The sequence below is a fragment of the Periophthalmus magnuspinnatus genome, chromosome 19 (genome assembly GCF_009829125.3).
Source record: "Periophthalmus magnuspinnatus isolate fPerMag1 chromosome 19, fPerMag1.2.pri, whole genome shotgun sequence".
Classification (NCBI taxonomy): Eukaryota; Metazoa; Chordata; class Actinopteri; order Gobiiformes; family Gobiidae; genus Periophthalmus; species Periophthalmus magnuspinnatus.
The window spans coordinates 857,588-880,216 of NC_047144.1; the positions used below are offsets into that span (position 1 = coordinate 857,588).

At 40.9% G+C, this 22,629-nt stretch overlaps 1 protein-coding gene across 3 annotated transcripts in view; it reads left to right on the plus strand.

Annotated features, from left to right (window-relative positions):
* Positions 1 to 934: 934 nt before the first annotated feature.
* Positions 935 to 22,629, plus strand: part of LOC117386984 (cytohesin-1-like) — a 35,104-nt gene continuing 13,409 nt past the window's right edge. Inside the window, exons 1-2 of one of the 3 annotated variants that reach the window (XM_033984374.2) lie at positions 935 to 1,007; positions 19,743 to 19,825. In XM_033984374.2, the coding sequence (XP_033840265.2) occupies positions 935 to 1,007; positions 19,743 to 19,825 (156 nt within the window). Of the gene's footprint in view, positions 1,008 to 5,117; positions 5,245 to 10,412; positions 10,464 to 19,742; positions 19,826 to 22,629 lie in introns of those variants that run through there. The other 2 variants (XM_055229741.1, XM_055229742.1) reach the window with 2 other exon arrangements.

The window sequence follows — 22,629 nt, forward strand, 5'->3', positions numbered from 1 at the left end:
AGTATATACAGACACATTAGAGTATATACAGACACATTAGAGTATATACAGACACAGTAGAGTATATACAGACACATTAGAGTATATACAGACACAGAGTATATACAGACACACAGTAGAGTATATACAGACACAGAGTATATACAAACACAGTAGAGTATATACAGACACATTAGAGTATATACAGACACATTAGAGTATATACAGACACACATTAGAGTATATACAGACACATTAGAGTATATACAGACACAGTAGAGTATATACAGACACATTAGAGTATATACAGACACAGTAGAGTATATACAGACACAGTAGAGTATATACAGACACAGAGTATATACAGACACATTAGAGTATATACAGACACATTAGAGTATATACAGACACAGTAGAGTATATACAGACACAGTAGAGTATATACAGACACAGAGTATATACAGACACATTAGAGTATATACAGACACATTAGAGTATATACAGACACATTAGAGTATATACAGACACATTAGAGTATATACAGACACATTAGAGTATATACAGACACATTAGAGTATATACAGACACACATTAGAGTATATACAGACACAGTAGAGTATATACAGACACATTAGAGTATATACAGACACACATTAGAGTATATATATACAGACACATCACAAACAGATCGTGTGAGTGAATCATAGTGAACTCTCACAGGTGGAGTGCGTCTCTCGTGGAGTGAGAGAGGAGAGTGTTTTCTCTCATTCTCTCAAACGACGAGCAGAGAACAGGAACAGGAATCGTCTGAACAGGAATCGTTTGAGCAGGAATCGTTTGAGCAGGAATCGTCTGAGCAGGAATCGTCTGAGCAGGATTCGGACATGCGCCGGACTATGGGGCTGTAGACTGTGGGACATTTGGGGACATTTGGGGACAGTTTTTCGATGGGGACATGGGGACCGTCAGTGAGCTCTGCGTCTCCAGTTTCCAGGCTTTCCTCTGTCCAACGGTGAAACCATCAGCAGGTACGACTCTGGAATATAAAGCTACACTGTGGAACTTTTCAGGAGGACGGGATGGTCTCTGTGGAAATGTCATTGGTTTGTCTGGAATGTTTCACAGTATGGCATTAACTTACCTCCGTAGAGACGAGCAGGTGATGCAAATCTGTTTTCACTTTTTCCACTTTAATTATATCAATATATCAAAGTCATTTCTGGTTTAGTCCTGGTCTAGTCCTGGTTTAGTCCTGGTTTAGTCCTGGTTTAGTCCTGGTTTAGTCCTGGTTTAGACCCAGTTTAGTCCTGGTTTAGTCCTGGTTTAAACCTGTTTTAGTTCTGGTTTAGTCCTGGTTTAGACCCAGTTTAGTCCTGGTTTAGTCCTGGTTTAGACCCAGTTTAGTCCTGGTTTAGTCCTGGTTTAGACACAGTTTAGTCCTGGTTTAGTCCTGGTTTAGTCCTGGTTTAGTCCTGGTTTAGACCTGGTTTAGTCCTGGTTTAGACCCAGTTTAGTCCTGGTTTAGTCCTGGTTTAGACCTGTTTTAGTTCTGGTTTAGTCCTGGTTTAGACCCAGTTTAGTCCTGGTTTAGTCCTGGTTTAGACCCAGTTTAGTCCTGGTTTAGACACAGTTTAGTCCTGGTTTAGTCCTGGTTTAGTCCTGGTTTAGACCTGGTTTAGACCTGGTTTAGTCCTGGTTTAGTCCTGGTTTAGACCCAGTTTAGTCCTGGTTTAGTCCCGGTTTAGTCCTGGTTTAGTCCCGGTTTAGACCTGGTTTAGTCCTGGTTTAGTCCTGGTTTAGTCCTGGTTTAGACCTGGTTTAGTCCTGGTTTAGACCTGGTTTAGTCCTGGTTTAGTCCTGGTTTAGTCCTGGTTTAGACCTGGTTTAGTCCTGGTTTAGTCCTGGTTTAGACCTGGTTTAGTCCTGGTTTGGTAAAGTTGCACTATGTAACATTTCTGTAGGGGGTACACCACCTGCTTGTCTTCGCTCAGTTGCCGTAGAATGTTCCACAGTATGGCATTAAACACGTCTGTCTCTAAGGATACAAGCGGGCGACGGAGCTACAGGAGAAGGCAGATCTGTGGAGAGGCGTCCCCTGCTCACACTCATAAAAAACACGTGAAAGTGATTAAACGCAATTCAGATTTGTTTAATGCCGCACTGTGGGACTTTCCAGACAAAGCAAAGAACATCTCCATGGAGACAAGCCAGTTCCACAAAAAGTTACGCAGTGTAATGCTTTAAAGCTGTTTCTCATGTGTCACATCTGACGTTTCTGTGGGGGATTTACCACCTGCTCGTTTCCACGGAGACGCTGCAAAAACAAAACAAAACAAAAACAACTCGAAAAACACGCAGTCTAACAGTGAGTGGGCTCGCCTCTCCGCAGATCTGACCTGTAACCCGGCCTTGTGACGGCAGCCGCTTGTTTTCCATAAAGTTTGACATGTCGAAATGGATTAAGCGGGAAAAATATGACATCTCCATGGTGACGAGCAGGTGCCGAACTCTCTGTAGGAAAAGTTACGTGTTGTAGCTTTAAAACACGTGAATTTAAAATCTACAGAGACAGAATAAAACGTGGGACCAATCAAAACAGGTCCAAAAATGAAAGACGTCCTGCTCATAATTGGCTCGGGCTCAGACTAAATTTATCCACACGGCGTTGGACTGGTTTCCGTGGCGATGCCTGGTTTAGATTCACAGTGGGAGAAGATCCATGTGTGCGGCGAGTTCAACGCCATGAGTCACAAAGACGAGGAACAAAACAAGACCTGGGTTAGTCCGGGTTTAGTCCTGGTTTAGTCCTGGTTTAGTTCTGGTTTAGTCCTGGTTTAGTCCTGATTTAGTCCTGGTTTAGTCCTTGTTTAGACCTGGTTTAGTCCTGGTTTAGTCCTGATTTAGACCCAGTTTAGTCCTGGTTTAGTCCTGGTTTAGTCCTGGTTTAGTCCTGGTTTAGTCCTGGTTTAGACCTGGTTTAGTCCTGATTTAGACCTGGTTTAGTCCTGGTTTAGTCCTGGTTTAGACCTGGTTTAGTCCTGGTTTAGTCCTGGTTTAGACCTGGTTTAGTCCTGGTTTAGTCCTGGTTTAGACCTGGTTTAGTCCTGATTTAGACCTGGTTTAGTCCTGGTTTAGTCCTGGTTTAGTCCTGGTTTAGTCCTGGTTTAGTCCTGGTTTAGTCCTTGTTTAGTCCTGGTTTAGTCCTGGTTTAGTCCTGGTTTAGTTCTGGTTTAGTCCTGGTTTAGTCCTGGTTTAGTCCTTGTTTAGTCCTGGTTTAGTCCTGGTTTAGTCCTGTTTTTTTTCGATGTTACTGATGTGTGTTTTGTGTCACCGCGGTAACGGCTCCACATCCTGCCATAGACATGCATACATGGATGTGTAAGTCTGTGAAATACTTACGTTGGTGAAATATCGTCCTGTGATCCACAACGAAAGAAAACAAAGACAGAGGTGGCACAGGCGGTTAAGCAGGCGCCCTCTAACAGGAAGGTTTCCGTGTCAAGTGAATGAATAATGCATTTTAAAGCGTCTAAGCAACTTCTAGGATCATTAAAAGTTTATTAAAACTTTTAAAACAGCTGTAGTTAGGGGGGATAGGTGGCACAGGCGGTTAAGCAGGCGCCCACTAACAGGAACATGCCCTGACTAGTACCTCGTTTGTGTCGTGTGAGAGGCAGCCAGGCTTTGTGCTGGTCGACCCCAGGGCAGCTGTGGCTGTGTGGAGTCTCCTGTTAAACATCATTAAAGCGCTCATTTCTGATCAGTTCTAATGTCGATTCTTCCTTCCAAACCCTGCAGATTTAGGCCGAGCTCTTCTCTCAAACTGAAAACGCTCTGTTCCACCTCGTGATGTCATCGTGTGGCGATACAGGAAGTGCTCCGCTGTGTTTTTAAACTCCGCGCACCTTCCTTTCTAGAATCATTCGGATCATTTCAGCGAATCTCGGAGTTGCCGCTTATCTCGACCGAACTAAAGCCAAAAGCAACTTGAAAACCGCCACTCGATGACATCACAAGGTGGAACAGAGCGTTTTGAGCTTGACGCGGTCGTTTTTCGCTTAAGTAGCAGCGTCTCAAAGCTCGAGCGTTTTTGCGTTTCCTCTCGTCCGTGATGAAGTACAGTGGGAGTCTTTTCGCTCATTGTTTAGTTTCGACAGTAGCCCAGAGTTGAGTCCGGCCGACCTCTTTGTCCCTCCGAACACTTCCTGTTTATGTCTGCTCCGAGCGCGAATAAAGCTCTGATTGAATCCACAGCTGCAGCCTCGTTTCCTCTCCTCCTTTCCTACGTCCTAGGTCCTGCATCCTTCCTTCTTCGTGGCCTTAACCCACTTCTTTCTCGTCTCGTTGTCGTGTCGGATCGGATCACATCCTCATTCCTCGCGCTTTTGTGGTTAAATATTTTTGTCTCCCCAAACAGCTGCAGATTACAATATTTATTTTCTGCCAGGCTACTGTTCAGATTGTGTTACTCTGGTTTATTCGCTTCTCAGACGACTCTAACACAATTTATGAATATTATAACCTTTATCTTGCACATTTTATATTTGTTAGCTACTCGTGAAAACTCAACAACATTTTTTTCAATATTTATTCCTGTTAGCGAAGTTTTTACAAGGCCAAAATTCAAGCGTAAACTGTGAAAATGCTGTATTTTGTAATATATATATATACAAAAAAGTATATACAGTAGTTATTATAGTACAATAATTAAATATATAATTTAAAAAAATATAGAAAAATATATTCAATCTAATAACGTGAACTTAATCCAATTTACCATCATCAATAATAATAAATAAACCATAATAATACAAAAATTAGGTAATAAAACATGATAAAACACAAACATTTTAATGGTCAGTTTCAAATTAAATATTTTTGGTTTGGTTTAGTAGATTCCTTCAGCTCATTAATCCAAAAAACTTTTAAAATGTACGTTTTTTAATTAGAAATAGAATTTAAAAGGGTTAATTTCCATCCAGTTAACAGATACGAGCCTGTGTTCTAAATTCTGCCTCCTGATTGGCTCTTGAAGCTGTCAATCTGTTTTTCTCTCTTCCTGATTGGCTGTGTTTTCCGTTAGCCCCGCCTCTTTACGCCGGCTGCTCGTGCGCTGACAAATCGACAACAGTTGGTCCAATAAACTCCACAAACTTCTCACTTTTGGCGACTTTAAACCGCTTTTTCTTCACAAACGCCGGGTTATTTCCAAAAGCGAGTCAAAGAAGAGGCTAAACATGGTGCTGAAGTCTGAAGACGGGGTCGGTGAGTGACAAAAAGAGCTTTAAAAGTGATTAAAAGACTAAAAATGCGTGTAATGTGAGACTGGACTGTTAGCATCAGCTGTGCTAAAGATGCTAGCTCAACTTTAATGTGTTGAACAAGAACAAATGTTGGATTAAGACAATTTAAACACAGAAAAAAATAAATAAATAAAATAGAAAAAATAAAAAAGTGAATGAAATATTGCCTAACTTAAGTAAATAACTTGAATAACCTGCAATTAAATATAAAAATGTGTAGTATTTTTTTTACTTTAACTGCTGTAAATGGATCTATAACATTCACTCATTTAAAACTAGTTCATATTCACACAAACCTTTAAACTCACCCAGAAATGAAAATAAAATATGATTCCTTTCTGAAATTGGTTAGAAATGACAGTTATTTCTCATATTTTCTAATAAATCACAGCGATTTTGTAGATTTAAACCTTTAAACTCACCCAGAAATCAAAATAAAATATGATTCCTTTTTTAAATTAGTTAGAAATCACATTTATTTATCATATTTTCAGATAAATCACATCATTTTTGTAAATTTAAACCTTTAAACTAACCTAAAAATGAAAATAAAACATAATTCCTTATTCATATTAACTATAAATTACATTTATTTCTCATATTTTCTAATAAATTACATCATTTTTGTAGGTTGCTTATAAAATGAGATGTAAATTGTAGGTTAATTCTGTTAATAATGATTTAAATAACTACTTTTGTGTCGTGGCAAATATAGAAACAATAACAATACAAACTTGTCACAATATTAAATTTCAAATTTGATTTTGATGCTATGGAATAGAGTCGATACCGATTCTGATTCCGATACCACGTTTATAATAAAAACCCTCTTTCTTTAGTATGTTCATGTAGTAGCTTTATTTTTTGAAGTCATAAATATCACGCAGCAGGAGTTTTCCGGAGCCTTAAAGCGGCACAAGAGACTCATTCTTATTATTTTTAGAGTTATTAGCATGTGCTGTGTTCACTGTCGTGCTCTAAACGCCGTCACACTTGAGTTGTGTAACGGTCAAATCAGGATTAAAGTTAAAGGGACTTTCACAGATTTCATGTTTGAAACTTGATGTGAGACGTAGAAAAGCAGAAAAAGCATTTGATACTTTGAAAGATTCATAAACAAGAGCTGAACCAGGACTAAACTGGGTCTAAACCAGGGCTAAACCAGGACTAAACTGGGTCTAAACCAGGACTAAACCAGGACTAAACCAGGACTAAACTGGGTCTAAACCAGGACTAAACCAGGACTGAACCAGGACTAAACTAGGACTAAACCAGGACTAAACCAGGACTGAAATAAGAACTCCAGGCTTGTGTAAATATTTTAGTGATTACTGTCATTGGGTAAAACTAAGACACATTTACCAGAAATGAATCAGAGCTTTACTGAACTGGAACTGAACCAGACCTAAACCAGACCTAAACCAGACCAAAACCAGACCAAAACCAGACCAAAACCAGACCTAAACCAGACCTAAACCAGACTTGAGCATTAAACCAGGAACTGACTGGACTAAACCAAGTTTAAACCAGCTCAAATCCAGGACAAATAGTTCTTAAACTAGGACTTAAATAAAACCAGGACCAGACCAGAACTAAACCAGGACAAGACCAGGACAAGACCAGGACAAGACCAGGACAAGACCAGGACAAGGCCAGGACAAGGCCAGGACAAGACCAGGACAAGACCAGGACAAGACCAGGACAAGACCAGGACAAGACCAGGACAAGACCAGGTTCAATTGTGATAAAAAAGAGTAAACCGTCCGTTCCTCATAAATCTCAGACGTTCAGTGACTCGTTCTGCAGCTGTAAAACGTGGCTCTCACAAAAAGAACACGATACTAAACTTTCTCACTCTATTGTGAAGTTCATGAATAGACTCGATACTCGACACCGACTGATAATAAAAAACTACTTTTCTTTAGACAATAAACTGATTTTCCACATTAAACTGATGCACGAGTGATGTCACCAGGCCAAGTTACAAACCAGATCTGTGAAGAGGCGAGTCGAACAGAGTCTCAAACAGAGACACGAACGGAGACGCAAACAGAGATTGTTCTGACAAATAGAGTGAAATTTAGTGTCAAAATAATTGCGATTAACAATAATTATTAAAGCTGCTGACAGTTTAAAAATGTTATGGACATGAATCATTATCATTTTAATCTTATGAATGAGTTTGATTTTTAAAGAACTGTCATAGTTTTGTACTTTATCAGCGAAAACCTCCACGATCTAGAGGAGAATATTCTGGACAAGCAGGGCCGTCAGCTGATATTTATGGGCCTGGGGGTAGAAGTCTCACATGGGCCCCCCCTCAAATACAAATGAATGGAAGAGAGTCTGGGCCCCCTAAGGAGAGTCTGGGCCCCCCTAAGGAGAGTCTGGGCCCCCCTCAGAAGAGTCTGGGCCCCCTAAGGAGAGTCTGGGCCCCCTAAGGAGAGTCTGGGCCCCCTAAGGAGAGTCTGGGCCCCCTAAGGAGAGTCTGGGCCCCCTAAGGAGAGTCTGGGCCCCCTAAGACCCCGGGTGTTGGCGATTATCACGATTATTGTCAACCCTTTTCATCACGATAAACGATATTACTGTTTATTGCCCGTCCAGAGTGACAAAACTAAACTGCAGATCAGATGATTATTTAAAGGTGCACTATGCAACCTTTTCTGGCTGAGGGTCTGCCACCTGCTCGTCTCCATGGTGATTGCGTTAAAGATTCAAACTTATTTATCTCGCGTTCGTTTCATTACAGCTTTTTTTTTTTTTTTTAATTCTTCAGATCCCTCGAAAACCATGCATACTTTCTGTGAACGCACTCGCCACTCCATAGACGTGACCTGTAACTGCGGCCTGACAGCGCCGCCTGCTCGTCTCCATGGAGATGTATGTTTAATGCCGTACCGCTGAACATTCCATGAGCTTTTAGATTAATCCAAGGATGCCGTGTGTTTCGGAACGTGTTTGTAGAGAGTTAGCGGGATTTTAAGACGCCATGGAAACACGGGGAGGGCATCTGACACACACGGGGAGGGCATCTGACACACACGGGGAGGGCATCTGACGCACGAGGAGGGAGGGCATCCGACACACAGGGACATTTACTCCACAAAAACATGATTAATGACCCGTCCGTTTGCCGTTTGTTGACATGGTGTTTCGTTTTGTTGCTTTTTCCGTCTGATAATCACAAGATCCCAGCGTTCCGACCCCAGATTCCTCTTTCTCCGTGTTCTTATCCTCGTTGCTGCTGGAGCCCGAGGGCCGTTTGGTGGATGTGGATCTTCTAAGGATCAGTCTGACCCCGGATTACATCACCGGTGCTTCGTTTTGTCCCGGGGGCCCCGAACGCTGAACACAGACTCTGTATTTAAACCGGGGCCGGAGCGTCGGGGGCCGGAGCGTCGGGGGCCGGACCCTCGGGACATGGAGGCTCAGTTCACACAGTTTTGCCTCAGCTGTTTGTTCTGATCATAATTCAATGTCTCTTTTGTTAATGTGAGATGAACTGAACATAGTGACGGAACATTTAAACTTCTAAACATCTCGTTATTATAGTGTGTTCCCACCAAACGTGTGTGTCGGAGGCGTTTTACGTCCACGGCCGACCTCGGACCAGCCCGCGCAGTCCGCTGTGACAGGAAAAGTGTGTGTGTGTGTGTGTGTTTGTATACGTGTTTGTGTGTTTGTGTCACTTGAATCTCGTGTTCATAGACATAAATTCTCTGATCAGCTGATGGACGGTCTCGTAGCTCGTGGTGTTTGGGGTGAATGATGCTCAGTGTGAACAAAACCGACCCAAAAGTGAACGCGACTCAATCTAGAGCCACTGGGGGGCGACAGTGACACAGAGAACTCCACCTGAGGATCTGCCTTACACCGACACCAGGCTGGAGGTCACTGTCACTGAGCACGGTCCTGTTTAGGAGGTGACTGCCTTAATCTGTCGGCTAATGCTAATGCTAATGCTAATGCTAATGCTAGCTTGTGACTAATGTTATTTGAGAGGGACAAATATTCTAGTTTAGTTAAATAATTTCTTTGTGGTGAGACTGTGGTGAAACAAAGCTCAGAGTAAAGTGGACGACATGAGCTGTGAAGTATTGGCATTAATGACCAGGAGGGGGCGATGCAGCCGGGCGACTCGATGGTTAAACGTGCGGTTGTGGCGTGGACCTCCCAGACAGTTTAAAGTTTAAGAGATAAAAGGAGAGATGGAAGTGTTCTGTGGAGCGGCGTAGACTCCAGATGTGCTTTAAAACAGGAGAAAGGAGGATCTCCACACGTGTCTAAATACTGCTCCACTGTACTAGTACTACTAATACTACTAATACTCCAGTCTTTATGATGATACTCTGACAGTACTTTATCTAAACTGGCCCTGTAAATGTGTCTTGTTCAGATCGTCATGTGGAGATTATACGACATGATTCTGTCGTTTTTAATCGTTTTATTTTTATAAAATCCACATGAACAACAGCGATGATGTCATCAGTGTTTAAAGAAACACAACTGTCATTTACCACAATGTCCACCAGGGGGAGATGTGAGAGAGGAGGGGAGAGGGGGAGGGGGAGGGAGAGGGAGGAGAGGGAGGAGGAGAGGAGGGAGGAGGGGGAGAGGGGCAAGAGGGAGGAGGGAGGGGGAGGGAGAAGAGGGAGGGGGGAGGGAGGGGAGGAGAGGGAGGGAGGGAGGAGAGGAAGGAGGGGAGGAGAAGGGGGAGGGGGGAAGAGAGGGATGAGAGAGGGAGAGGGGAGAGAATAAAAGGGAGAGGAGAAGGGAGGGGAGAGTGAAGAGAGGGAGGAGAAGAGGGGGAGAGGGAGGTTAGAGAGAGAGAGAAGAGAGGGAGGAGGGAGAGGGAGGATAGAGAGAGAGGGAGGGAGAGGGGAGGAGAGAGAGATAGGGAGGGGAAGAGAGGGGAGAATAAAGAGAGAAAGAGGGAGGAGAAGACAGGGAGGAGGATAGAGAGAGAGAGGGAGGGGTTGACTGAAGGGTTTCCCCTCTGCTCATGGTCCACATTTAGACACAGGACAGACACACTGGGGATTACTACAGTACAGGACTAGAACTGCACTTATACTACTGCAACTACTGCTACTGCAAATACTACTACTACTACTACTACTACTACAAACACTACTGCTGCTGCTGCTCTGGATTACCGCTGGATGAATGGATTTGGCAAAGGTTTGTTTGTTTAAAGTCGTTCTTTACTTTAGCTGTGGCGCTTCTGTTTTTGCAGTTTCACGTTTTAAACTTTTTTATCAGGACTCGTTGATATTTAACTCATAAAGTTCGATTCTTCCTCTAAAGTCTGAGCTCACCGTGTTTTTACTGACGGAGGATCAGCTGAAAACATAAAAATAATAATAAAAAAAAAGACTCAAACTGACCAATGGCCTTTATGATGATGTCATTTTGATCTGTGTGACACAAACTTGACTCTCGCAGCTTTAAATCATGTTCTGACGCCTCAAAAACAGACCTGGAGTTGTGTTTTTGTTTCATTCACACACTTTATTATCAGTCTGTCACGTCTCCAAAGCTCACAGTGCTCTGAAAACGCTCTGCTCCACCTCGTGATGTCATCAAGTGGGAGTTTACAAGTTAACTCCTCCCACTTTTACCTTTTAGTTCAGTCGAGATAAGAGACGACTCCAGAGATGATCCAAATGAAGAGAGAGAAGAGAGAGAGATGAGAGAGAGAGAGATGAGAGAGAGAAAGAGAGAGAGGATAAAAAGACTGATGAGAGAACGAGAGAGAGAAAGAGAGAGAGGGGGGGAGAAAGAGTGATGAGAGAGAAAGAGAGAGAGAAAGAGTAATGAGAGAGAGGGGGGAGAAAGAGTGATGAGAGAGAGAGAGAGAAAGACTAATGGGAGAGATGGGGGAGAAAGAGTGATGAGAGAAAGAGAGAGAGAGAAAGAGTAATGAGAGAGGGGGGGAGAAAGAGTGATGAGAGAAAGAGAGTGGGAGAAAGGGTAATGAGAGAGAGAAAGAGTAATGAGAGAGGGGGGGAGAAAGAGTGATGAGAGAAAGAGAGTGGGAGAAAGGGTAATGAGAGAGAGAAAGAGAGAAAGATGAAAGGGGACAGAGGGAGGGAGAAAGAGGAAAGGAGGGATAATGCGAGAAAAAGAGAGCAACAGAGGAGAATGGGGGGTAATAAAAAAAAGAAAGAGAAGGAAGAAAGTAGCTAATAAAAGAAAGGAGAAAAAGAGGGGGAGGACAGAAAGGACAGAAAGAGAAAATCCAGGTCTGAAATGATCCAGATGATTCTAGTGAAGGTGGAGTTTAAAAACACAGTGGAGCACTTCCTGTATCACCACATGATGACATCACAAGGTGGAACAGAGTGTTTTGTGTGTGAATGAAACATAACAAAAAAAAAGCACAACTCCATGTGTGTGTTTGTGACGAGGAAACACACACTTCTGTCTGAATACTGAGTGATGATGATGAGACGCCGCTGGCACAGAATCGCAGTCGTGTTTCCGTGTTTCCGTCCCGGGGCGGCTGCCGTGGAGTCGGTCCTGCAGCGCGTTTGAGCGTGAACGCTGTAGAGGACGGGGGTCACGGCGACGAAGAGGCTGATGAAGGGTGAGGACGGATCGCACACAGACCGAGTCCGTGTCATTGGATTAGAGACGCGCCTCGTGGGACAGAGTTTACACGCACGGACTTTTTACATGTTTAAACACAGAAGACGTTAAAGATAAAATATGTAGAAGTTAATGAAACAAGTCAAAGGATGGAGACCTTAAGGACGTGAATTTAAAGTAAAATAAAATAAAAAAAAGTGTAGAGATTAGAGATAGACCCATAAAACGGTCGATATATTGGACCGATATTTGTCCTTTTTAGTGTATGGGCTATCGGTCTTAAATCTACTACACAGGTCGATTTGTAGTGGCCAACCTGCTGCCTAAAGGGTACGGCTAAAAGAGTACGGCTAAAGGGTACGGCTAAAAGAGAACGGCTTAAAGAGTGCTCATAAAGCTTAATTTGAACAGAAGTACCGAGAGACAACAGCACAACTGCACAAAGACGACACACAGGCTTCTGTTCAAATACGTCTGTGTTTGTTTGTCAATTAAAATGACAGAATTTGGGGAAAATGATCCAAATCAAAAACATCAGCAGATCTTATTGATATCAGGCCATGAAAAAAACTGTCACAACGATCTCTGTGTCCACTCCTCCTTCAGTACACTAGAAATGGAACAGTCATTTTCGGGGTCAGTATTTATCGTGGGGACTTTACTTTGTTGTAGTGGGCAATTTTTTCTGCAGTGATAAGATTTAAATTTACTAAAATGACTCATGACGTCATTCATTTACACAGCTCAACAGTTTTTAACCATTTTGTACATTTAGAATAGTTTTTGGACATAATTCTGCTTTATGTTTGGTTTTAATATTATTATTTATTATCTATATTGTCGATTTTACTTATTTTCCCAAATAGTGTAATTTAAGTTTACTACAAACTCACCCGCAGCCATTTTTTTAAACCACAAACGTTGTATTTAAGCGTTAATATAAAGGTTTATGTGTATTTTCTACGCAGCAAATCCAGCAAAACAAAGTATCGGCCTGCGCTGGAGGTCAAAGGCCGATAATTCATACGCTAAAAAGGCCAAATATCGGTCTGTCTCTAATTCAAACTGAGCAGTAATCAGTCAAAACGTTGTGTTCAGGGACTTTTACCTTTGAAAACGAACTTCATTAACCCAGAAAATCATCGCTAGATTCAGCAGTTACCAAAATAATCGCTCTAAATAAGAGTCAGGTCTGTGGAGATGCGAGCCTTCCCAGAGTAAGCGCCGATGTTTAGTTTTTTTTATACGTAGTTTTGACTAAAAGGTTCCACACTGTTTGCCTGGCATATCCATGTATCTGTGTATTTCTGTACCGTCAAACGTCATCGTCCAATCAGATTTGTTTATTTCAGTGACACGTGTGAAACGAAGGAGCTCATTGGTCGTCTGTGATTTACAAATAAAATCACATTTGTTGAGGCTTCGCTGCAGAAATCAGACATGTTTTTAAGCCCCGTGTTGTTGTTTTTTTCTTTATTATTTCTGATACGGACCACGCCTGTCCCTGATTGGCTAATCCACCTGTCAATCAACCATCTGAACGCCGTGAAAAGCGTGCAAAATTACACACACAAAAAAAAAAAGACGGAACAGCGAGACCACGTAAGCTGAACCACGATAATAGCGACGGACATCACATAAAAATGAACTAAAACGCGTCAATAATGACCAGAACTACGCAACAAAAATCAGACAAAACTATGAGAAAAGTACATTTTTGTTTAATAAAAATACACACAGTACACAAAGGGACTATACTCTATTTTAAACCGCTCTGTACTAGCGCCGCGGATCATTAAGAAGTTGCCGATACGATACAAACCTCGATACCTGGGCCACGATACGATGATTCAGTGAAAAATAAATATAAATATAAACAAATATAAATATAAACAAAAATAAATATAGATATAAACAAAAAATAAATATAAATATAAACAAAAAATAAATATAAACAAAAAATAAATATAAACAAAAATAAATATAAATATAAACAAATATAAATATAAATATAAACAAAAATAAATCTAAACAAAAATAAATATAAACAAAAATAAATATAAATATAAACAAAAATAAATATAAACAAATATAAATATAAACAAAGGCTTTCAGGAGGCTTAACGATCAACCCCATTTTCACCAAAATTATTAATTTTATATAATTTATTTAGCTTCCATTTATTGAAGATGAATGAACATAAAGTGCATTTTCTTTTTTGCATTTTAACAACGAGATCAGATTCACCACAGTTTACACGAGCTCCACGTTTACATTTACACAGAGACGTGCGGTTTATCGGCTCTGAAGGATCAAAACATCGACTAAAACACGACTGCGATACTAAAAGTCTCTGTTAAACCAAAGTTAATATGAAATAAACTGTTTTAGTTGTCAAAACAGTGAATCAAACGTCAAATGTTCTGCATAAACGAGTTTGAGCCACACAAATGTAGCTCCGTGACAGAATAACTAGGTAAAATATACAAAAAAATACTCTTGGGGATATATCTATACAGGTACCACGATATCGATACTGTATTATTAAATTAAATGACACGATATGTCGATATTCTAACATAATAAAACACAAGAGTTCGACCAGGACGGAGCAGAATCTTTATCGAAACATTAATTTTTTTCTTTTTATTTATACAGAGAGACACAATAAGAGCACGTGGACTCTCTTTTTTTTTTAAGGACGCCCTGTTTAAAATAAAAAAAAAGTAAACAAATCCAAATAAAACATTACAAACAGGAGCAGGCGCGTGTACAAAAGTTCGTCGCCGGATTATTAAACTGCGATTGCGTCTCCACTTTGGCGTCGCGCGTAAACGTCGTCCAGCTGCAGATAAACGCCGCGTTCACTTCTTTAATCATTCTTTTTTCCTGGTGTGTCGCGTTGAAATCGTTCCCCGTCGGGCTGAGGAAGTGTGGGCGGTTCACCGGGTCAAACGCTCTACGTGTGTTTATGCTTTTGTCTCGTATAAATAGAACAAATCTTGCTGAGTGTAGCCGTAGTTTTGAATGAAGCGATAACCCTTTTGAACCGGGGCGTTGTGAATCCGCCGTCTCCGCACAGTCGGGACAAACACGTAGATTTCGACGCATTGTTTTTAGTTTTCTAAGACGCAGCAGTTTTCCAAAAAGATTTCCGTCATTCCGTTTCTGTTCTCGTCGACTCTGCGTTCTCTGTGCCTGATTTTCACGTCTTAAAACCCCGAAAAAGCAGATTTAGCTCGTTTTAAATGTTTTGCCGCGGTCCAAAGTCGTTCCTCACTTGTCTTACGCTTTCAGAACGTCTAAACCACACATGTCAAACTCAAGGCCCGGGGGCCAAATGCGGCCCGCCACGTCATTTTATGTGGCCCGCGAGAAGATAAATTAAGGCTTGACTGTCATTTTAAAACAAGTCTGTGCTGCTTTAATGTTTGCGTCGACAATAAACTAATGAGATTTTCCCAACAAGTGACACTGAGAAATATTTGCAAATAATCAGCCCAAATTGTTCAGGAAGAGGAAAATTGTCGGCGTGGAAGAAAGTTTCAAGAAAGACGCTAAAGGTGAATACAAGTTTGTGCTTTAAGGAGAAAATCTGTATGTTTTTTGTGTTATGAGGCGGAGTCGGTCCAATCTACGTCGACATTTTGACACCGAACACGGAGCTAAGTGTGAAAAAGTTAAACTGCAAGAAAAACAACAAATTGTCCAATTATTAAAAGACTAAAAAAGTCTGTTTTTGAAGCAGAGCTGAAGGTTCTGACCAGATCCACACGTTTAAAAATGTGAGTTTATCAGGAAATACACAGTTACACAGACACGTAATATTTGCAACTTGAATAAGTAATAAACACAGAAACAGTAATTTAACACGTTTAAAAGTAGTTACGTTTATTTTACGTGACATTTGTTTCCATTTCGTGACATTTATCCTGCGGCACAGTCACATCTGGCCCTTGACGGCGGCCATTTTGCTGATGTGGCCCTCGTTAAAAATGAGTTTGACACCTCTGCTCTAGAACAATCTCCAGATGAGTTTATAAGCGCTTTTCACAACTTTCAGACAGCAGAGTTTGGAGTTTTGTCGTCACGGTGAAGCTAAAAACAGCTAGCGTGTTAGCGTAGCTGCGTATACGATCTATGTCTGTACTGGGGCTGGACGCATTTGGCAAAATACAAAACAAAACAAAACATGGGACTCGTCATGGAGGACTTGTGCCGGTGTTTTATGGAGTTTTACAGTTTTAGTCAAGCTAGCGGCTAAAGTTGACGTTGGTTAGCCGCGTAGTTTGTTTAACCGATGAAATTAAATCAAACATGTTTAGCAAAATTGACTTTTCAGAGTTTTTAATCACGTTATAGTTGTTTTCCCTCAACATTGACTCACAGGAAGTTGTTTTTGGAGCGATTCATGTTTGAGTTTAATCTTTAATCGTTTATTTTCAAGACGCCATTTTGCCGATTCACTCCGGTTTTCACCTCCACCTGTACACGCCCACTTCCTTTTCTGTTTTTTTTTTTCTTTTTTTCTTTATCGTTGATACTCGTAGGATTCGGTATCGTGGACGTCAGCGGATTTGTTTCTTTTATTACGTCATTTTTGATGATTTAAAACGTGTAAATTTTAACAATGATTCACAGCGATGAGAACTATAAAGACACAAGCGCATTTAAACAGTGTTACGGAGTTTTGTGGTTAAATGTGCTGCGTGTGTTCATTGTTTTAGTTTAATGTTTGTTCTTAGCACATTTCATAAACAGAACTGTGCTTGTTTCTCGCTCTGGGCGTATAAATCCATCATCTGTAACTTATATAACACCGTCTGCTTTTGAAAACTGAAAACATAAATTTAAAACACCTCTAAGTTGTTGTGTTTTTTTTTTTTTCCTCAGAACCAGCACATTGATTCATTCACAGTTCGTGGTCTTTATCACGAGTCTGCAGACTGACTCCACCCTGGTGTATGGAGGGGGAGGCTCTACACTGTGTCTGATGCAACCTGCACAGTCAGAGTGTTATGATGTCAGACGGCCAGATGGGGGCAGTAGACAGATTTGCCTATAGATTACACTGTGTTTTACCATGAAACGTACAAAATGTTGAACCCGATCACTTCTATCAGTGATTAAACTCGAGACCTCGCGATATTATGGAAAAATAAGAAAAATCTGTGTTTCTGTGTAACTGCTGCTGTCGAACTCGTCATTTTTGGTCTTAAATGTTCGTATTAACCCTCTACATGATCATGGGGTTCATTTTTTTGAGTTATTTTGAGTTTGTTTTTATTTATTTATTTTTATTAATTATTTATTTTATTTTATTTATTTATTTTTTATTTATTTTGAGTTTTTTATTTATTTTGAGGGGTTTTGTTTGTTATTTTTATTATTTTTTATTGTTTTGTTTTTTTTTGAGTTTTTTTCAGTTGATTTTCTTTATTTTTTGATATTTTTTTAGTTTTATTTTATTTATTTATTTTTGCTTGTTTCTTTTATAGTTATTTTGAGTTTGTTTGAGTTTTTGGTTTTTTTTGGGGGGGGTTATTTTGAGGATTTTTTGGGGGTTATTTTTATACATATATCTTTTTGTTGTTTAGAGGATTTTTTAAAGTTTTTTTAAAGTTTTTTTTTTCTATTTTGAAATTATTTTTTGTGCTTCAGACTCATTTTGGTCTTAAATGTTCGTATTAACCCTCTACATGATCCTGTTTTTTTTTTTTATTTCACTATTGTGTCTGTAAATCAAGATCTGAACATTAAAAACAAACAAATCAGGTCCTTCTTTCCCCGAGGTCGCTCCTGTTAGCGTTAGCAACAGGTTTGATTGACAGCGTTGCTAAGCTCCGCTCCCTGTTAAACCAGAGGTGCATTTGGAAAGGGGCGTCACCTTCAACATCCTCGCTCCTGATTGGTTCTTTGGTTGCTATGATACTCGTAATTCCGAATACGGCTCCAGATTAGCCGCTATAACTGCTAGCCTCGCTGAGCTTCATTAGGAGTCCACTTCTTTATACCGTCTACGTCTGAAACCCAATTTATTTAATGTAATTTCATGTATGTATTTATTTCGAGTGCACGTATCAGACACTTAAAGCACATTTCACAAATTTGTTCATATTTAAGCTCGAAAGGAAGTGGGAAGAAGAAACGTCGCTAAATGTACCGCGCTAATTCTTACGTTAACAATTAGCTTTGTTTTTAAAAGTAGAAATAAAAGTGCTTTTTTATTTACATTTATTAAGTTTTTTTAGACATTCTGTACTTTCAAATCCCGTATCAAAGAAGCTACGAGACAAGACTTTAACGGTGCGCTACGTAACTTTGCTGTTGAAGGTCTGAAATGTTCCACCGTATGGCTTTTTCTCATCTGGAGTAAATGTTTATCGAGGTACGTCCACCTGAAACTCCACTTATAATTGGGCAGTAAAGGCGCTCGATAAAAAACTCCTCCATTATCTAAGAAAATTATTCAAAATTATTAATAACGCAGCTTCACCTACTTAAAAAAAACGTACTATCCTTTATTCTGGACAAACTTCCCAATCCACTCGTTCCTCCGTAAACCGAAATCGCGTCGTTCCAAAAAAATCCTCGGCCTTTGCTCAATCGGGTCAAAAAATCGTCTGTGGATTTTAATAGTTGTACTAGAAATTTGAAAAAGTACATTTTAAATCAGGGGTCTCAAACTCAAATTATCCTGGGGGCCGCAGGAGGTCGAGTCTGGGTGAAGCTGGGCCGCATCAGGTGTTCCACAAAAAAAAGCTTCGTTCAAATCTTCTCATACGTCATCGCTGTTTTCAACGTACATGAGGAAATACGCCAATTCTCGTGGATCTTATGAATATACATCGTTATTTGTTGAATCTTTGTTGAAACATGGTAGCGCCGCACTAACATTAAACTTTCATATTGTCCTGCGGGCCACAAAATATCATCTCGCGGGCCGCAATTAGCACCCGGGCCGCGAGTTTGAGACCCCTGTTTTAAATAATCAAATGTGTAGTTCGTTGGTGCTGCTCTGTTTTCACTGTATAAACCTGCACAGAATGATTTTTATATTAGTCTGGACTGGACATGGGGTCATTTTTTTATTGTATTTAGTTGTTATTGTTGTCGTATATTGTGTAATTGTTAATTGATTTGTGTTTTTTTATGTGTGTTCACCTGCAGACGGAAAGAAACAGCAGCTAAATCTGGTACAAATCATCTTTTCCTCGTACGATTAATGAATTTGTACACGGTCCCTGTCAAATAAAGAATAAAAAATTTAAAAAAAGTAATGCCCTGATATGGAACATTCCTGGTGAAGCAGTAACATCTCCATGGAGACGAGCAGGTTGTCCAACAGTAAAAAGGAACACAGTGCACCTTTTTAACGTTCCAGTTTCCTAAAAAAGAAACGTGAACCTTCGCCTCACGAGTCACACGTCGTCCGCGGAGCCAAACCAAATTACACGGGGCTGATTTTTTTTTTAGATGAAATTATGGCTCCAAAATGGCTGCCAAAGACAAAGGAAGTGGATTATGTCTTTTTGAAACGGTCGACTGTTGGGGTAAATGAGAGGATGAGTTGCCGTGGAAACTGTTATTGTGAATTTATTTTTATTTCTGAGGCTTTACGACATCAGAAAAGAATAAATCCCCGTTCTCCACCAGTCAAAACACAGCGAAATTACACTACTTTACTGTAACAGGGCTGAAGGAGGACAGTAGTAGTAGTAGTAGTAGTAGTAGTAGTAGTAGTAGTAGTAGTAGTAGTAGTAGTAGTAGTAGTAGTAGTAGTAGTAGTAGTAGTAGTAGTAGTAGTAGTAGTAGTAGTAGTAGTAGTAGTAGTAGTAGTAATTTAAAGTGTGTGTTGTTGTGTGCAGTCCCCGATGACCTGAGTCCAGAGGAGAAGAAAGAGCTGGAGACGATTCGCCGCCGAAAAGAAGAGCTGCTCCAAGACATCCAGGTGAGAACGTGAACTCAGGTCAGACACATCCAGGTGAGAACGTGAACTCAGGTCAGACACATCCAGGTGAGAACGTGAACTCAGGTCAAACACGTCCAGGTGAGAACGTGAACTCAGGTCAGACACATCCAGGTGAGAACGTGAACTCAGGTCAAACACGTCCAGGTGAGAACGTGAACTCAGGTCAAACACATCCAGGTGAGAACGTGAACTCAGGTCAGACACGTCCAGGTGAGAACGTGAACTCAGGTCAAACACGTCCAGGTGAGAACGTGAACTCAGGTCAAACACATCCAGGTGAGAACGTGAACTCAGGTCAAACACGTCCAGGTGAGAACGTGAACTCAGGTCAAACACGTCCAGGTGAGAACGTGAACTCAGGTCAAACACATCCAGGTGAGAACGTGAACTCAGGTCAAACACGTCCAGGTGAGAACATGAACTCAGGTCAAACACATCCAGGTGAATCTTTGCGTCGGCTTCACGTTTGTCACGATGGATTTGTCAGGATTGTCACGTGTCTTTACACATGAGACACTTTATATATGAATATTTAAAAACTGAACGATCCAACAATGTCACAAAAACATTTTATATTATAGAAAATATAAAAATACATGAGCAAAAACATGTCTCAAACACACACACACTGACGTCTTTATTTATTTATTCATAAAACCCACGCTCCATCAAACCCGTTCAATCCCGTTGTTTTGTCGTCCCCGTGGATCAAAGTCCGTCCCCGTGTCGTCTCCGTACCGTCCTCTCCGCTCACGCCTTTGTTCTCAGTCTGCGCTCTGTAGGACTCCAGCTCCCAGCATGCCGCGGGAGGAGCGCACATGACTGTCCGAACGTGCGCGCGGGTGTGAAAGTCCCGTACAGCTGCTTTAACACCTGCATTTCTGTGGTTAATTTGGTTTTTCTCTTCCCGTTTTCTCAGCCTAGACGAGCACACGCACGTTTTAGCTCATTCTTGATGGATTATAAATACGTTCTAATTATCGTTATCGCGGGATCAAAACGATAAAGGTTTTTTTTGTTTTGTTTGTCAGTTCTGTCTGGTATGTGTAATTATTTTCTTTGCCAATCGCTTCCCTCCTCTCTGCCGGTTCCTCCTTTGATGAAGTTTAAAGCCCCGTCTTGGAGCTTTTTGATCCACACTGAGTCCACAAACAGGGGCCCCGATGTGGATCTGGGTCAGGACTAACCAAAGGAGCAGGAGGAGCAGAGGAGGAGGAGGGGGAGGTGGTCCGACGTGACCCCAGAAACAGGTGCTGGGTCCTGGGTAGGGTTTGCGCAGAGGGAGGGTCTGCTCCACATAAAGGGCTGAGTTTGTCTGGCCACAAATAGCTTCAAAGTCAAGATCGCACACGTTCAGCTCGGTTTAACGTCTGGGTTTCATTTTTAAGGCGACGCTTCTGCCATTTTTTTTTTTTTTATGAATCAAGAGTTCAGAGGTTCAGTTCTGTGTAAAGGTCAGAGGTCAGCTTGGGTGTTTTCAGTGGACACGTCTAAAGCTGATCCTGCGTTTACTGTTAAAAAATCAACCTCCATTTTGATTCTGATGAATAAACTCTGTGGTTTATGTGAGTCGAGGAAGTGGAAAGTGAAGCTCGTTTTTTGTCGTTTTGTTCCATTTTATGATGAATTAAAAATCGTTTATTTGATGAAACGTTCAGCCAACGCCCTGATTTGTTTGTTGATGTTCCTTTCTAATGTTTATGTTGGCGTCACTTCTCTGTAAAACCTGGAGGAAGCGGCGAATGAGTTTGTTTAAATGAGTCGTGTTGTATTTTATTGTATTTTGTTGAAGATGTTTTGTATAAAAGACAATAATAAAGTAGATTATTTCATTCATTCATACGATTACAGATTCTGATACAAGATTTTTTTTAGACCAGATGTGCCCAAACTTTTTTTTTTTTTTATCGAGGGCCACGTGTCAAACATTTATCCACAGCTTTGACAGAGCGGTGTGTGTGTGTGTGTGTGTGTGTGTGTGTGTGTGTGTGGGGGTGTGTGTGTGTGTGTGAATAAAGCCTGAAAACACATTTATTTTAAGTTTATATCACACCACAATGTGACGTTTGAGGTTATATTTATAGAAACAGTTTAATTTGCTGTTAAAATTGCTGCTTATGATCAGTCGGGCCGGTTCAGCGGGAGTCCCGAGGGCCGATAAAAACTGTTCTGAGGGCCGCATTTGGACCCCGGGCCATAGATTGGACTCCCCTTGGACTCAGACGTTATACTGTGATTTTATACTTGTGAAAAATACAGCTCAACGTCAGTATAAACATATTCAGGAAAGGTTAAATTTCTGTCCGGTGAATGTGACTTTTTTTTGTGTCAATACCTGCGAAAAGATAAGTGTCTAGTTTTGTTTTTTTGTGGCAGTGAACAAAAGTGTGTGAAAATCGAGATGGATCGACTGGAGGAGGAAACGGAGATTTATCGATACAGATCCCAGTGTTGGACGTGTGAGAAATGAAGCAAAATCAAACCCGGAGATGGTCCTGCTGCAGTTCAGATGTAAAATAAGTCCACTGTGTGCTCTCTGACGACAAAAAGAGCTTTATAAATAGACGCAGACAATCAGGGAATACACGGTTAGGATGCTAGTTGTTGTCAGCAGTTGTTACCGTGACAGTAAAACTCCGCTCTGTTCTCTGAGAGTAGTGAAAAATGCGTTCTGGCGACAAGGAAAAAGAATATCGCCCCAAAAAAAAAGTCTAAATCCTGCTCGTCCTTCAGTGCGACGTAGTATCTGAAATATTTAGGACGGAAAAGGAACAAATTTTATT